General features: G+C 37.4%; 2 protein-coding genes across 4 annotated transcripts in view; one reads left to right on the top strand and one right to left on the bottom strand.

Moving 5' to 3' along the window:
- LOC124120214 (visual pigment-like receptor peropsin) overlaps positions 1–10,372 on the top strand; it is a 98,865-nt gene extending 88,493 nt beyond the window's left edge. For all 3 annotated transcript variants that reach the window (XM_046482997.2, XM_046482982.2, XM_046482989.2), the window contains one exon: positions 6,340–10,372. In XM_046482997.2, coding sequence (XP_046338953.1) covers positions 6,969–8,033 — 1,065 coding nt within the window. In that variant the 5' untranslated portion in view covers positions 6,340–6,968 and the 3' untranslated portion in view covers positions 8,034–10,372. The remainder of the gene's footprint in view (positions 1–6,339) is intronic.
- A 1,752-nt stretch (positions 10,373–12,124) lies between these two features.
- LOC124120396 (fibropellin-1-like) lies at positions 12,125–17,512 on the bottom strand. Its single transcript, XM_048403401.1, has 2 exons — positions 17,440–17,512; positions 12,125–13,281 (listed from the first exon to the last, which is right to left on the bottom strand). Exons 1-2 carry the CDS (start codon positions 17,510–17,512, stop codon positions 12,125–12,127), a joined length of 1,230 nt encoding a protein of 409 aa, XP_048259358.1.
- Positions 17,513–18,485: the final 973 nt, after the last annotated feature.

Raw genomic sequence — 18,485 nt, 5'->3', positions numbered from 1 at the left:
AATAGCTGCCGTGTGTTTTAGCAATCAACATGCCTCTGACAGTTGTCCATTTCAAAGAGAATGAAACTGACCGAGGGTCTCTCACAAGGTCCATTAAGCTGACTTCCTGGGACTCCTATCTTGTATTCAATAACATCAGATTTGGGATAGACCTTGTCACCGGGTTTATTTATCGACAAACATATTGAAATGTGACGCCTGTGTGTCTTGTTAGCTGTGAAAGATACAGACCCATCAGATTATAACGGCAACGGTGCTAACAGCAATTTGGGTTTCATCTGTGAGAGTGTTTGATCATTGTGGTAGCTCTCGCATGGAGACATGTATTGAGACATATTTGATAAGAGGTTTCAATGTTTCTACATAGAATATGATCATGGGATTTGGTGTATGCAGCCACAGCATGATCCGGAAATTGGAATGTGATCCTTTGGCTTATGATGGAATAATCTTCCTTGTTGAGTGTATTGAGGTAGGAATATCCCAATTCTCATATTCATATTTTGATTATCAAGGTAGTAAATCGATAGTTGTGAAATTCTCTGAACTTGTGATATATTTGTCATGCACATGCTGCTATTTCAACAAACACAAGAAGATATTTCTCAAAAACAAATTTGGAACGTGCTTCAAATGTCAAATTATGTTTTCTTCAGTATAATTAAATTGTTAAAGATATCTCATTTCTTCTCACTTTTGCATTCCAAATTTTCATCAGTTTCTGCATGTTACTAAAAGACTACTCCACTGCACAATTGATAGGGAAAGTTTTATCTTCAATGATAAACTAATTCTCGTAATATGTCAAGTGTATGTATAAATAGCATGTCATATATGTTTATCAAAAGTTGTTTATGTACCAAATCGGATGAGAGATACCTTGACTTAGTGGACAATGTTACACCAGGATGAGTGAGTGAATGTTGTTTACTCCGTAGCGAGCACAATTCCAGCAATATCACAGCAGTCAGTTAATACCCAGTCTGGGGCAGGCAGACCTAGGGTTGATTGTGTGAAAGAAATACAACCAGATAAATTGACATAAGCTTGGTTTAGTGACTTTGGTGTTAAGACCAATTCTGCTGTACTTACATAACAATTACATGTGTTGTATTTCCTCTGGTACATTACGCTTACAAAATATTGACACATATATTAAGCTTTATTTTCTATTCAGATAGTGCATCCCTTTCAAATACATGTATACGTGTTGTGTTTGTGACGTAATCCGCAGCGATTCTTTTTGAAAGGTTAATGACAATATACAGCAGTGACGTGTTTGCCTGATCGCCGTTCTAATGTGTATGTTTTGTATTATAGCAATACACAAGCAATCGAGCACATCTTTATAAAGAAGTCCATACTTTTCGTCTAGTTGGCATTTAAGATTGTCATGGTCGGGTTGGGGTTTCCATGGCAATGAAGTACTTTATTTTGTCTGCCAGCATAAGGGTATTACAAGAGTTTGAAGAAGTAGGGTCACTTAAGGCAGAGAGTAAACTTGACACTTCTCTCGGTGCTATCTCATTATAGGTTGTGCCATTAACCCTATGTGTTCATTTGTGGTCGACATTAAATTTCAAAAGTTTAATGTCATTTAAATATATTTATATACAGTGTGGGTATTCATTTTAAAGAGAAAATATTGCTCTCTTATTTGATGTGTAACAGAGGTATAATAAAATAATTCAATTTGTCAATGTAACACTGAAGAAGGCATGATAATTAATGTTGTTACTGTAATTCTTTTAAACACAACCATGATATTTTGAAACATAAATTTGATGGTTATTATGTTGCCCTTCTTTACAAATAATCAATAACAGGCCAGTTTGGGTGGGAACTGAAAGTGTTAACTCAGACGTCCTTTAACCTTTACAGAATATTATTCAGGTAAAACAAGGCTCTATATACTGGAAATGCATGGTCTCAGGGACTCGCCAAAAGTGTGGGTGTGTTTGCTGACATTTGTTAATCTAAAATCAATGTATTTAGCACAATTTTGAATTAAACTTGCTTCAACTAGCACTATTTTACATTAAGTTCAAATCAAATATTTCTGAGATCTGTTCACAAATGTCTGTCTCAGATTACCTTATATGTGTGTGTAAATAAAATATTAATGTATTTCTTGTAATATTCACATTTAAATGCATGGTTTGGCTAATAAGGAAGAGATTTTTACAGCATTATTCATTAACATTATCTGGCCTTTGAATCTCTGTTTCCTATGTCATTGTAAGGAAGGAAATTGTAGGCGACTTTAGTTTTCTTTAATTAATATCAAAATGGATTTTTAGCCAAAATTTTGTAAGGACTGGTTGGGCGACATTTGTTTTATTTCTTGGTCTTTTGGATGCACTGCTCTTTCAAATACAAAAGGGTTTGTTTTTTTCAACAAATACGACTTTATTTATTACCGCAGATCTTTACTTTAAGAAATGCATAAAAAGTTAAAATGTAAAAACATTTCGTTTCCTCGTTGAGTATTAAGCAAAAGGTAAGTCACTCCGATATTTCTCGCTGGGATCCTTCTCTTATACCATCAAAGCGTGTCAACGCAAAGCACAGTGGTGACCAGTTTAATCATCACCCATGCTGCCAAAATGGTGGCGTCTTTCATGCATGTCACCATGACATGAATATTGTTATATTGCCATTTGTGGATATAATAAAATGATCTTGAAAAATTGAGTATTACTTTTGTTACTCCAGAATATCTTTTTATACCTACCTAACTTCTTAGGACAAAAGTCAAGTATAAAAAGTCCGAGAGTTTTTTAGTTTATTAATTTTTTAATTTTTTTAATTTGCCTACCTCACTTTTGAAATGAGTTTGAAATCTGTAAACGAAGAAATAAAAGAAATGTCCCCCTGACCATTGTTACCCGCTCTGTGGTCTGGCACTGCTACTGGCACTGGCACACATGAATATGACTATCTACCGTTATATATTTCTACTATTTCTGTACCATGCTTATCCCAAATTAGACTGGATCATCTGAATGAAACACTAATTACATTTCATAACACTTCTGCAAACTACATGTGAAGATCCGGGTTAGAATAGGTCTTCAACGACCCATGCTTGCCATGAAAGATTACAATGCTTGTCTTAAGAGGCGACTATCAGAATCAGTTGGTCAGGCTTGCTGACTTGGTTTGATGCATGTCATCGTATCTCAATTTGCTTAGATCGATGCTCATGATATCAATCACTGGAGTGTCTGGTCCAGACTTGATTATTTACAGACTGCCGTCATAAAGCTGGAATATTGCTGAATGTGGCGTTAAACAACAAACCATGGGTATCCCATATTAGACACTAAGTACTTTTCATTACACTTCTTGGGGGCACAGGTGGCCCAGTCGTCTAAGGCGACCGCGATTCGCTGTGCAGAGTTGCATCCCTTGGGCACGCCAGAAACCTATGATTGTGGGTTCGAATCCCGGTTTCGCCCTGATTATGTTTCTAGGTTTGTCAGCACCATACTGTTCGTGTGTTTCACCAATGTGGTAAACGTCTGAGACCTTCGGGCTTTCCTCCCACATTAAGCTGACACAACGTGATATAACTGGAATACTGTTAAAAGCGGCGTTTAACCCAACTTACTCACTCACCCCCCATTACACTTCTGCAAACAACCAGATTTGCCCAGATCATGTTTCTGCTCCCTGCATCTTTGCATCCTCTTCCACATGAAGCTGGCTCTGTGATATCATTAACTTCTTTACTTTTCAAAGCGGCGTTAAGCCAAATGCTTTCGCTCATGATGCGTAAGCAATGAATAGGTTTTATACTACTGTTTGACATGGTTTGTTTGATACTATATATTTACTTACATGACTGAACACATCACAAGGCTTCAGTCAGTGATGAACTTGCTGATCCGACTATTATTATTATGTTATGTTGTTATGTTGGGCAATGTATTCAATATAAGTATTTGTCAGTGTTCTTCTTGGAGGTAGTGTGGTGGTGTAGCCTAGTGGATAAAGCATTCGCTCATCACACCGAAGGTCCGGGTTGGATTCTCCTCATGGGTACAATGTGTGAAGCGCAGTTTGGGTGCCTCTCACCATGCAATATTGCTGGAATATTGCTAAACATGGCATAAAACCATACTCACATGAAGCTTCTTGAAGGTTCCAGGATCAGTTACCTATGCTTATCATAAATAAGAACTTGGGGTTAGGGCCCAGTGGTCAAAGGTCTCAATCTTTTTTCTTCTTCTTCTTCTTGTAAAATTACCTCCCTTGGCTATGTCAGGATCTGCTGATCTTGGTATCAGATACCAATTTGTCTGAATTATCATCCTTGTTTTGTAACAAACTTACCTGAGCTTGTGGATTTTTAATTCACCAAAGTGAATAAGCACTGATGACATCATGACAAATATCCTACATTGTGTTGAACTGACATAATTTGGGATTATAACCAACTCACTCCAAGTTATAACTCTACATATGTGTATACCCAATATAGTCAAATACATAGAGTATGTAGTTATAGGAGAGATTTGGGGTTATAGGAGGAGGAGTTAAAATAGTTATAATAGTCTTTTCCTTCTTCAGACATATATTTCAGGCATTTGCATCCATCTTGAAGCAAACAGAATATAGATATCCGATACATCAGTTTCTAGTTTCATACTTTGATCAACATTTTGACTGATGTATTATGTAATAACACCTTGAACTGTACACATCATTGGTACTCAACATCAGGTATAGTCTGTTTGCTGCCAAATCATACTGATGAAATGCAAAATAGATATAAATCCCTAAGCAACTATTCGTCTTAAATGGCATGACAGTTATTTATTTGTCTCTACCAACTCGTCACCATAATATCAGATATGGTCATAAATGGTAGAAAAAGTTGTTTCACAACAATTGTGGGATTGTTTTGTAAGCCTGTTGTTACAATGGGGTCTGCGACCCATGAAGATCCGAGGTAGAACAGGTCTTCAGCAACCCATATGCATGCTTGCCGTAAGAGGCGGCTGATGGGATCAGGTGGTCAGGCTTGCTGACTTGCTTGATGCATGTTTTCATATCCCAATCACGTGGATCAATGCTCATGTTGTCAATCACTGGATTGTCTGGTCGAGACTTGATTATTTACAGACCACTGTCATATAGCTGGAATATTGCTGAGTGAGGCGTTAAACAACAAACAAACATCAAGGGGGTCTGCACTGTAAACATTCGCACATGAAACTTGCCCATGTTAGGCCAACCTACTATTGTTGGCAAACAGACTATAATCAAGTTCAAGTAATCAATTTATGCGAACTTGGAGCTGTGACCAGCAGTAGACTTCATACATGTTTTAGTGTTTATTATTTGGAGACCTATCCTCAGCATGGTTGGATTGGAACCTAGCTATTGTATTCGTGCCTTGATGGGTAAATTGTCTGGGACAAACTATACAACATTAATTATAGACAATGTCATCAATATTGTTATTGATTTGCTCTGATAAGAAATAGAATAACTTGGTAGATAATGATCAATCAGGCTTTGAAATACTTCTCTAAAAAGTCTGCATTGTTCCATTTGTAAGGTATCTGTAAAGATGTTAAGATGAAGTACTTATAGTATTTTTATTTTCCTATTTTGTCAAATTATTGATTAAAATATTAGTTTAAGCGTTCAAACTGCATAAAGTATGAATTTTAAAGGTCATTCTAACTAAAACGATATGCACAGACAAGCTTTCTGCCTCCTGGGCATCATCAGGCACACTCTGTTGGTTTCTTACTATGTCATTTGAGATCTTTTTTTGCAACCTTTACTGTGACTCTGTGTACATATGTATTTATTTGAATTCTCCTATGGGAATAAACAGAGAAGAAGATTTAACACAAAATGGACATTAAACTTTTAATGATCATTCTATCTCCTGGCATTCTTTCCACTTAGATCCCATTACCCATACCAACAGAATGAAACAGTTAGATTTTCACTTTGTGGTGAATATTTCAAAATATGTGTTGTATATATGTCATTAATAATGTCTGGCATGCAGGAAAAAATTCTTTGTTGTTAGAAATTGTCAAAGGTTCATTGTACTCTAGAATTCTCAAACTGACTGTATCAATGTTTTTCCTGGATGCTCAGTGCACAAGTATGTACTTTCCTGAAATTACTATTTGACTTTACCATCTCACAAGAATTATACACTCATAAAATTGATTTTCCAATAAATCCAACCATTCCCAAAATGACAGGATAGCTTATATCATGATTTTAATGACAGGTTAATGCCATAAGTATATTGATGAGTGATCGTTGGCTATGCAGTCAATAACCTTCTTCTGTTGCTGTTTGCAGAGTGTGTATCACGACGACCAACTCAACGATGACAGCCGCCCTCTCTCACAGGTATGCTGCGAAGCGATATCGACAACAGGCGTAATGAACGTGAAATAACTGCCGAGGAAATCGCTATTGGCAAGTCAGGCTCGTACAAAGTACAGAAATTACCTTGCTATTAACACCTGTGTGAGCTGTGGAACTGCCTTTCGTGCACGCTCGACCATATGTGATTCGGTGGTGGCCAAAGAGGATGTGATCAACCTGCAACAAAAGAATTTCTTTCACCATATTGAGAATTAGTTGACAGAGTGTGTGGTAAACTGCTTAACCTTGTTGAGACGTTCCTTGCAGCTGGGATACAGTGTGATCATTTCTGTGGATCCTCAAAAGTAGGAGAAGGGAAATCGTGACTTGATTAACATACTTTTTCAATACTTAAGGATTTGGAACTCTGTCAAGCAGAGACATTTATCCATTTTTTATTTCTTGTTTGTATTTTTTGTTGCGATTATCATGCTTGGAATCCTTGGCAGTGGAACAGGAAGAAATGATGTCATTAACAAGTTGTTGAAATTTTAATTTCAATTTCTTTAATTTGAATATTTGCAATTTTTTTCGGCAAGTTGTGATAAAACAGTTTCAACATGTCTCTTGCTCTTTTTGAAAACTCTTCCTTGAACTTGTCCCTTCATCGTAATGACACCAATGATTCCGGTTTGGCTGGCCCCTCCGCCACAGCCTTGCAGGTCGGTGCCATTGTGATGCTGATGTCGTTGATGTGGGGCGTCTTTGCCAACGTTCTTACAATGATTGTGATTCTTACAGAGCGGGAACTGAAAAACATCACAAACATTTTCATCGTGAGTCTATGTATCAATGACATACTTAACCTGGGCATCAATAACCTGTTGGTGTTGGTATCTTACTTCATGATGACCTGGGCGACGGGGTCCATTGTTTGTGAGATGGTGACTCATTTCACAGTCCTCCTCATGGGTTCGTCTCTGTGGCACACAGGGCTCATAGCTATTCATCGACTCATCGTCGTCGTTTTCAACACCTTCTACAAGAAAATCTCCAAGAAGGCATACACAATATTCGTCTTGGTTGCTGCAAGAGTTGTCCCACTTTTGTTTCTCATTCAACCGCACCTTGGCTACATGTCCCAGTACCAACCAAAACTGCTTCGCTGCGTTGTGAAAAAAGGTTTTGGCCTCTATACAATGTTGGTATCCGTTGTTTTAATGATGTTGCCATCGCTTGTTCTTATTGTGTGCTATATTGCCATATTTGTCAAAGTGCATCAGTCGTCAAGCGCATTCCGAGCAAGTCGAAAACGGGAATGGCTGCGCCGTGAGATACAAATCACAAAAATGTTCGGGCTTGTATTTCTTCTGATTATTATCGGTTATTTGCCTTATGGTATAGTCCGTAGCATTGATAAAGGACTTAAATTTAGTGCTGACTTCTATGTTGCGATTACAGTACTGTACGCAGTTGCCAATTCCTGTAACCCAATCATATACGGTGTTATGGACCGAAAAATCCGAAGAGCTTGTTTCCGAGCTCTTGGTTTGGAGGAAAGGTGTATGACAGAAGAACGATCGAAATTACGAAAAGCTTCCATAAAGTCCAACGGTGAAACGAACGCTGTGAGTGATGTGAACACTGAAGCTGTTCCATTAAACTCCCAAGTTCCCCTGAAGTGAACACGGTGAACATTGTTTAAACAATTGCGAACTGTATGAACAATTGTAAAAATGGAAAGGTTTAGATACTGAACTGTAGGCTATTTATGTTGGTATATGATGTACATATTGTATATACTGGTAAAAAACACTGGATATTGTTTAAAGTTCGGTGCCACGGGAACCATGTACAAGACATGTTATTTTTCTTCACATGATTATTTTTTGCATAGTGCTCTTGCCTGCTTTTGTGCTAAGATCCTGGTCGTGAAGCAAGAATGCAAATGATATGTTCAGGACAGAAAGTATAACTTGTATAAATGTTTAGGCTGTGAAAAAAAGCACGACTGTATATGTTTTTAACACCAGTTGGTAAAAAACAAACATATGTACATAAATATGTGTGTAGTGAAAGTGTATATTTCAAACGATGTATGTTTCATTTCATATGAATGTCCCAATATATGTGGTAATATTAGTGCAAAATTGTTTGAGAAATTAATTTATGTTCTTGGATATGTTTTCTATAAGTCTTATTTGAAACACATATGATTGAAGTCACATATGATTAATAATGTAAAATGTTTGACCATCAGTGATTCAACTTACAAATATTAAATATCATAATGTGAATCAATATTATAATTTGGTTTTGGCATTAAATATATAATTAATTTATAACAGTAGACTTGAAGAATTCTTTTCTTTTTTCCTTTATGCTATGTTAAATAGTATTACTTATTTTGAATATAATTCCGTTCACAATTTTTATGTTTTTTCACAAAATAATGAATTCTTGTCTGCTAAAAATGAATTTCCATCTTTCATATATATATGTTTATGAGAAATATTGGTGATGTATAGCATTGACAGAATATTGTTTGTATATATGATTAAAGAGGATATTGTTGCCATTTCTGTGTATATTTCAGCACCATGTGATCTGAGCAATGTTTCTGTTATGAGTTTCACAGATTTGAGAAACGTAGTTTATCTTTTTGTTCTCCATCCAAGAGACCCCTTTTCATGCATTCATAGTTCAACATGCTCTTGAGAGCTGTACTTGTCCGTTGTTATGTTGAAATTACAAAAAGTACAATTATCTACCAGAACTCTAAATGCATGAACTTCAGAATAAAAAGATGAACTACACACTCCTTGTGAAGCTACCTCATGTTAGATTTAGAAGTATGTCACTTGTATTCAATATCTGTTATCATTGGTGTTAGTGAATGAATACCAAATTTGGTACTACAGTGGTTTTGTGAATATGATCACTATTGCTGAAAATACATTGGAAGGAAACCATTCACACTGACCAACTGCATCTTTGGAACTCTGCTTATTAAAGAAAGTCTTTAACAAAGGATAAGGTCTGTTCACCAGTTCTGTTCAGTATTTGATAAGTGAATAATTATTTTGCTGATATTATTAATTTTTTTAATCTGTTCAGTTTACTGAAATCATTTAAAAGTTAAATCCATCCTTTTATAAGAGTTAAACTTTTCATGTAAATATTTTACATGCTTTTGAAAAGAAATTTGGTTCGGCAAGGATCAGCATCATTGAGCACGTTTCCTAAAGTTGAGAAATTTTATTACTTTGGGCTCCTTCCGTATTAAAAATGGACATGCTGGATGCTACTGAAAAATTATTACAACCGTCTTTGACCTTTCAGGAGTTTCTGAAACAGAAAATGTTGCTAACACATAACCAACTGTTGATATTTACACCTGAACAAGCACTGCAATATCAGTGACAAGGTGCTGCCAAGTTTGTTAGTTGAGTGTTTGAAAACCTCAGATATATCTCTTCGTTTTTGTTCAGTTATACGCTTTTATAACAAACTGACTGAAGGGTCAAATTGGTGTCACCAGATGATAGATGAAATGTTTGGGCTCTTTCCCGGATGTATCACTATTCATCAGATGAACATGTGTCTATCATAAATCACATACTTTTGTTTGTCCACACATCTTCAGAAACAAAATTGCCATTTTATAAGATATTTATTTAGATTAGAAATAAGTATAGCAGTCATTCTGGTAAGCATCCAGGCCATTGATCTGTCAGTTTCATCATCAACTTGTCATCAAAGAAATATAACAGTGTAGATCTAAGTAGATCGTGGTGTACGTTTCATCCATTTACTGTGGTCCATTTCAACTTAAGTGTCAGTATCTCCAAGATCAAAGTCAATGGACGAAATGGGTTTTAAGATACAGCTAATGTCAGATCAGTAAGTGATCTATGCGTGTATCTATGTGAGCTTATCTCGTAAGGAAGTTGTTTCTCCTGTGTTGCGATATTGTTGCCTGATGTGTTGAATACAGGAGTACAGAATAAAGTGCCTGTGTTTACTTTATGCGTTGTTGTTTTTTAGTAATGCGCATTTTAATTCCTAATCAAAATCCACAGACCCAGCATAATTTAAGTTCAAGATAATCTTCATATAAAGAATGTAGTGAATTTTTACACTGACAGTAGTATTTGTTTTTCAAGTCCAAAGTAATTTTTTCTTTCTTGTTTTAATATAAGCATTCCACTACTTTTGGTCTATTGGCTTGAAGTTACTATATTCTCCACCCCCTTTGACGCTCCTGTACAATGTAGTACCAAGAGAATAGTCAACAAGGAATTATGGATCGTATGTCCTGAGTGAATGTATGGTGTTATCTTGCAGCATATTCACTCACGAGGGACAGACTGTCCTTTATTACAAGTTTCACGTAGGTTATTCTATATATTACTGTACTCATTGACATTTTTAGAAAAAAATGAAGAACAAACTTGTGAATAACAACTGAACAGAAGCTTCACTAAAGGAACCATGTTGTTTAGATGATGTAAGGTAATTAAGTTTTGACATATGAACAATGGATAATGTCATATCACATTTTTCTCAATAAAATATTATGATGTCATACAAATTATGTCTTTAGCTGACCAATCAGTTTTGGGAATTGCTGAAATGCACACATCCAAATAACGGAAAGTTATTGCACACGATTGTTCTACCCAGAGGAGTAATATTATATTTTGACCAACATATTAATCAATTAATGCTTCCAAGTAAGAGCTTCAAGCTACATTGGTCCCATCATGTCGCTGTCAAGTGCTGACATTTAACATGACTGGTTCATATGCCTGACTTGGGGTCAGGTGGCCAAGACGTCAGGCACCACAATTCACTGTTCAGCTTTGCATCTCTCAAAGTTGCCAGAAACCTATAACAGTGGGTTTGAATCCAAGATTAGTCTGTATATGTTTCTCGGGTTTTTTCAGCACAATACCCATTCTCCTTTATCACTTCAGGCTTTCCTTTCACGCCAAGCTGACATGCTGTGATATTGCTGAACTGTTCAAAGTGGTGTAAAACCAAACTGACATGATCATATCCCAGCGAGGTCAGAAACACCTTCCCGCCCTTATGAAACTACTGCTGACGCCGTACTGTCCCTTGATACAGTCAGTGGTAAATCCCTTGATACAGTCAGTGATGAATCCCTTGGTACAGTCAGTGATGAATCCCTTGATACAGTCAGTGATGAATCCCTTGTTAAAGTCAGTGATGAATCCCTTGATACAGTTGGTGATGAATCCCTTGATACAGTCACTGATGAATCCCTTGGTACAGTCAGTGATGAATCCCTTGATACAGTCAGTGATGAATCCCATGTTACAGTCAGTGATGAATCCCTTGATACAGTCAGTGATGAATCCCTTGATACAGTCGGTGATGAATGCCTTGTTATAGTCAATGATGAATCCTTGTTAAAGTCAGTGATGAATCCCTTGATACAGTTAGTGGTGAATCCCTTGATACAGTTAGTGGTGAATCCCTTGATACATTAGTAACTTGCAGTTAGTATAGAATCCCTTGATGCAGTTAGTGATGAATCCCTTGATACGGTTAGTGGTGAATCCCTTGATACAGTTGGTGATGAATCCCTTGATGCAGTTGGTGATGAATCCCTTGATACAGTCAGTGATGAATCCCTTGATACAGTTAGTGATGAATCCCTTGATACTGTTAGTGGTGAATCCCTTGATACCGTTAGTGGTGAATCCCTTGATACAGTTGGTGATGAATCCCTTGATACAGTTAGTGGTTAATCCCTTGATACGGTTAGTGGTGAATCCCTTGATACAGTTGGTGATGAATCCCTTGATGCAGTTGGTGATGAATCCCTTGATAAGTTAGTGATGAATCCCTTGATACAGTTAGTGATGAATCCCTTGATACAGTCAGTGATGAATCCCTTGATACAGTTAGTGATGAATCCCTTGATATGGTTAGTGGTGAATCCCTTGATACAGTCGGTGATGAATCCTTTGATACAGTTAGTGGTGAATCCCTTGATGCAGTTAGTGATGAATCCCTTGAAACAGTTACTGGTGAATCCCTTGATACAGTTGGTGATGAATCCCTTGATACAGTTAGTGGTGAATCCCTTGATACAGTTGGTGATGAATCCCTTGATACAGTAAGTGAAAAATCCCTTGATACAGTTAGTGATGAACCTCTTGATACAGTTAGTGGTGAATCCCTTTATACAGTTAGTGGTGAATCCCTTGATACAGTTGGTGATGAATCCCTTTATACAGTAAGTGATAAATCCCTTGATACAGTTGGTGATGAATCCCTTGATGCAGTTAGTGGTGAATCCCTTGATACAGTTGGTGATGAATCCCTTGATACAGTAAGTGATAAATCCCTTGATACAGTTAGTGATGAACCTCTTGATACAGTTAGTGGTGAATCCCTTGATACAGTTAGTGGCGAATCCCTTGATACAGTTGGTGATGAATCCCTTGATACAGTCAGTGATAAATCCCTTGATACAGTTAGTGATGAACCTCTTGATACAGTTAGTGGTGAATCCCTTGATACAGTTGGTGATGAATCCCTTGATGCAGTTGGTGGTGAATCCCTTGATACAGTCAGTGATGAATCCCTTGATGCAGTTAGTGGTGAATCCCTTGATACAGTTAGTGATGAATCCGTTTATACAGTTAGTGGTGAATCCCTTGATACAGTTAGTGATGAACCTCTTGATACAGTTAGTGGTGAATCCCTTGATACAGTTGGTGATGAATCCCTTGATGCAGTTGGTGATGAATCCCTTGATACAGTCAGTGATGAATCCCTTGATACAGTTGGTGATGAATCCCTTGATGCAGTTAGTGGTGAATCCCTTGATACAGTTAGTGATGAATCCGTTTATACAGTTAGTGGTGAATCCCTTGATACAGTTACCATATATTGCTGTGTATAAGACAAGTTTTTCTTACCAAAAAGTAGGGGTCTTTCAAGGGGGGTAAATCATGGAAAATTATATGGAATAACATGCACACCCAGCTCGTTTTGTCATTGAGGAGAAATCGCTCCTGTGAAACAGTATCCACATTGTACTCGCCCTTTGGTAATTTACTTGTCATTTCACATCTGTCTTCAAACACTGTTGAACAGAAACCTTTGATGACCTTGACAGTATTCTTAGATGGCAGCGTTTTGTCAGTGGACAATTCTACAGTGGCAACATTCAGATGAAACTAAAATTAAAACTGAACTAGTTCAATGCTTTCAATAAGTTACAGATCCATATTGACTTGTGTAAATGGACTGTTATGAATATTTTTTATCTGTTTCAGAAAAAATGGAATTTTTTGTAAACTTTTGATGTCATCGTTTGGATTGAATGTATGGTGTTTGGACACTGTTTCAATTCCATCCAACATGTAGCCTGTTTGAAGTTCCTTCATGTGGAAGGAAAGCACACAATTATGTAACAAGAAGAAGAAGTTTAATCCATGGTTGGTCATGGTTTCACAAAGTGGTAAAAGTACTGAGGCGTTGGAAGTAGTGTGATGTAGCTTTTTGATTATAACATGTTTTAGAAAAAAAATTGTTCTAACTTCAATATCCATTTGTTGAAATCTACCTAATCATTGGTGGCTGCTTACAAAATGAGAATTAAAATTATGTATGGGTTCTCAGGAAATACTGATTTTTTTAATCACTAAAACAACTTTCAATTATTTGTTTGACTAAAGTGACATCAGTTTACTGTTTAACCTCTTCCAACAGCATGCTGTTTCAGAGTTCATGAAATAAAAATAAAACCTCAAAGAATTGTATCATTTTGATGATGGGCTCTGTAAATATTTCTCCAGAAATAGACCCGGTCCACTGATTTCTTATTACAGGACACTAAGAGGCAACTGAAAAATGAATTTTGTTTTGCAATGTTAGCACCTAAATCCACCAGTTGATATTGGATTGTCCTCACTAATTAGAGGGAAATTCCTGTAAGTGGGGGAATCTTGAGGGAATGAGCACAAAGCAGAGGTACTGACCGATAATTAGTGAATGATTATAGACTTCTGGAGACTCGATGAAGAGATGGGCTTTATTTGATTGGTTTCAACATGCCATATGGTCACAGACGATGTGACAGGCCAAGTTCCACTGTTTAGAAAAATCAATTGTGACATGTTTTTTTTTAAGATATACAAAATCTGATAGATTGTTTTTGGGATCACAATCTGTTAACAATGGATAACAAATTGTTAATAATGAAACACAAACTGTTAACAATGGATCACAGACTTAACAGTGGATCAATGAGTGTAAAGAATGAATCACAAACTGTTAACAATGAATCACAAACTGTTAACAATGGATCACAAACTGTTAACAATGGATCACAAACCGTTAACAATGGATCACTGACTATTAACATAGTACCACCAACAGATAACATGATATCACAGACTGCTAATATTGTCAATGTGTGGAATAGCTGCCTGCCTGCCAGCCCATTGTTAGCAACATTATGGTCAGGCTAAAGATTGTGACATGTCCCAAGGCCGGCTGGCTACTGTAATATTAAGAGTGATGTTTGAATGCAAACCTCTCAGTTGATCAAAATAGAAAACAATTCCCCAATTTCTGAAGATCAGTGTGACCATTAATTTGAAAAAAATATAAATAAATATCTGTAACAAATCAAGGTTTGTGAGATCAGAGAAACCCCCTTCATATTATGTGACTCATGGTTAGCAATTTGGGTTTACATTATTGATATTGAATCAAATTTCTGGAAACATATTCTCTAGCATATTTAAGCTAGTGAAATTTGAGTGGCTGGTAACTTTTTTTAAGACTAGCTGGTAACTTTTTTTAAGACTAGCTTATAAGCCCACCTGGCCAGCATTATTTTGAAACTATTACCAGGGTGGTACACCCACTGAACACGATACCACCAGCTATTAACATATCATCACATATTGTTAACATGTTACCCTCAGCTGTTACCATATCATCGCAGTCTCCTAACTTGTTACCACCAACTGTTTACATGTCATTGCAGTCTGTTAACATGTTACCACCAACTGTTTACATGTCATCGCAGTCTGTTAACTTGTTACCACCAACTGTTTACATGTCATCACAGACTGTTAACATGTTACCACCAACTGTTTACATGTCATCACAGACTGCTCACTTGTTACCACCAACTGTTTACATGTCATCACAGACTGCTAACTTGTTACCACGAGCTGTTTACATGTCATCACAGACTGCTAACTTGTTACCACCAACTGTTTACATGTCATCACAGACTTAACTTGTTACCACGAGCTGTTTACATGTCATCACAGACTGCTAACTTGTTACCACCAACTGTTTACATGTCATCACAGACTGCTAACTTGTTACCGGCAACTGTTTACATGTCATCACAGACTGCTCACTTGTTACCACCAACTGTTTACATGTCATCACAGACTGCTAACTTGTTACCACCAACTGTTTACATGTCATCACAGACTATTAACATGTTACCACCAACTGTTTACGTGTCATCACAGACTGTTAACATCTTACCACCAACTGTTTACATGTCATCAGTCTGTTAACATGTTACCACCAACTGTTTACATGTTATCGCAGTCTGTCAACTTGTTACCACCAACTGTTTAAGTGTCATCACAGACTGTTAACATGTTACCACCAACTGTTTACACGTCATCACAGACTGCTTACTTGTTACCACCAACTGTTGACATGTCATCACAGACTGTTAACTTGTTACCACCAACTGTTTACATGTCATCACAGACTGTTAACTTGTTACCACCAACTGTTTACACGTCATCACAGACTGCTTACTTGTTACCACCAACTGTTTACATGTCATCACAGACTGTTAACTTGTTACCACCAACTGTTTACATGTCCTCACAGACTGCCAACTTGTTACCACCAACTGTTTACATGTCATCACAGACTGTTAACTTGCTACCACCAACTGTTTACGTGTCATCACAGACTGTTAACATGTTACCACAAACTGTTTACATGTCATCACAGACTGTTAACTTGTTATCACCAACTGTTTACATGTCATCACAGACTGCTAACTTGTTACCACGAGCTGTTTACATGTCATCACAGACTGCTAACTTGTTACCACCAACTGTTTACATGTCATCACAGACTGCTAACTTGTTACCACCAACTGTTTACATGTCATCACAGACTGTTAACTTGTTACCACAAGCTGTTTACATGTCATCACAGACTGCTAACTTGTTACCACCAATCGATCGTTTACATGTCATCACAGACAGTTAACCTATCACAGACTGTCCCAAATTTCAAATGCTAAGACAGTTCCACATTGATACGCTTGGGACATACTCTGTGTGTCTCATTAGTTACTGATTATAATTTAAGTGTTTGTGAAATCTTATACAGTCAACAACACAGTTGCCTTGGAGTATGATGCCTAACTTGTAAAGAAAGGCATGTGGCACAACTCTCCTAAACTTGTCAAATATATTTCCATAACCTGTAGAGAGTGACATGTGCAGCAACACCTCCATATATGTTCACACAATAAGAATAGGATGTATTTTTAGGGTTAGGTCCCAATGTGCCTTCATCTCATTGTGCTTAAAGAAAGTGGTGTAGGCACAGTGGAATATGATTTTTTACCCTCTTAGAATAATGAAAGTGTCATTAATTACATGAAGTGGAAGACTATATCTCAGAATAATGGAACATCCCTGATAAGTATCCTGTAATTACCTGAGTAGATACATCAATACTATTATATCTGTTTTTACTGAACATGAGCATAATCATGAGAAAATGCTGGAGCCTGTATATCTTGTTTTTACTGTTGAGGATTATCATCTAAGTGGGAAACATCAGAGGAAAAACAAATCCTAATCTTGCAATCTCCTGGTCAATCAATTAAACTACATCCTGACCATCAGACCATGTTACATCCTGACCATCAGACCATGTCATGTTGTTTTAAACTATAGGCACATTGGAACTGTAGGCACATTTGGAAGCTACCATTTTTGCCAATGAAGCATGAATTGCTCCTTTGATTGAAACGTAGCTCACACAGACTCATGTACTCTTGGACACACACGAAGCTGTCAAGTCGTGGCAGAGTTGTGTCCAGATGCCAGGCCATCACATATGATTCCATTGGATGGTCCTTGAAGTCTGACAACAGCTAAAACATTTGCTTCACACATAATGGGAACACGGATGGCCAAGTCACCTAAAATTTGCTGTGCAGAGTTGCATTCCTTAGATGTGCCAGAATCCAGTGTTCATTGTATGAATCTCAGACTCCCCCAGATTTGGTTTCTTGGTGTATCAACCATACCTGTGCTTGCAAGTTTCATCAGAGTGGGAAATGTCTGGGACCTTCATTTCATTTGGCTGTCCTGCCACATGAGTGAGTGAGTATGGTTTTACGCCGCTTTTAGCAATATTCCAGCAATATCACAGCCGGGGACACCAGTAATGGGCTCCACACATTGTACCTATGTCAGTAATCGAACTCGGGTCTTCGGCGTGACGAGCCCTGACACATGAAGCTGATATAAATACTGCTTGAGTGAGTGAGTTGGGTTGAATGCCACTTTTAACATTATTCCAGTTATATCGCGGTGTGTCAGCTTAATGTGGGAGGAAAGCCTGAAGTGATGCCGGTCTCAGACGTTTACCATGGGTGAAACCCACGAGCACGGGTATGCTTCTGATAAACCTAGAAACATAATTGGGGCGAAACAGGATTTGAACCCACAATCATAGGTTTCTGGTGTGCCCAAGGGACGCAACTCTGCAAAGCAAATCGTGGCGCCTTAGATGGCTGAGCCACCTGTGCCCCCAAATACTGTTTGAAGTCACATTTAACCCAACATCTTCACTGTTGTCATTTAACGTCACTGGATAATTGGCATAGTGGTACGATGCAGCTAGCACTGAATTCTGTCTCACACATGCTCTGTTTTTACCAGTATAGCATAAAATTAAAATATGTATCATTCTTCTCAATGTATTGCCATTTTGTATGACAAGATTTTGAAGGATATTTATATATTTCTTGGCCAACTTTCCTGAGTTGACATCCCTGTTGGCCATGATGAACATACAGT

Source organism: Haliotis rufescens, unplaced genomic scaffold, assembly GCF_023055435.1.
Source record: "Haliotis rufescens isolate VD_foot unplaced genomic scaffold, xgHalRufe1.0.p SCAF_3, whole genome shotgun sequence".
NCBI lineage: Eukaryota > Metazoa > Mollusca > Gastropoda > Lepetellida > Haliotidae > Haliotis > Haliotis rufescens.
Note: the sequence above shows the minus strand (reverse complement) of the source record. Positions and strands in the feature narration are given on the sequence as shown.

Coding starts and splice junctions, on each gene's coding strand:
- LOC124120396 (XM_048403401.1), bottom strand. CDS start 17,512: ATGGCCTGGCATCTGGACACAACTCTGCCACGACTTGACAGCTTCGTG. Junction 13,282..17,439: donor CCAAGAGTACATGAGTCTGT/GTGAGCTACGTT, acceptor TCTTATACACAG/CAATATATGGTAACTGTATC.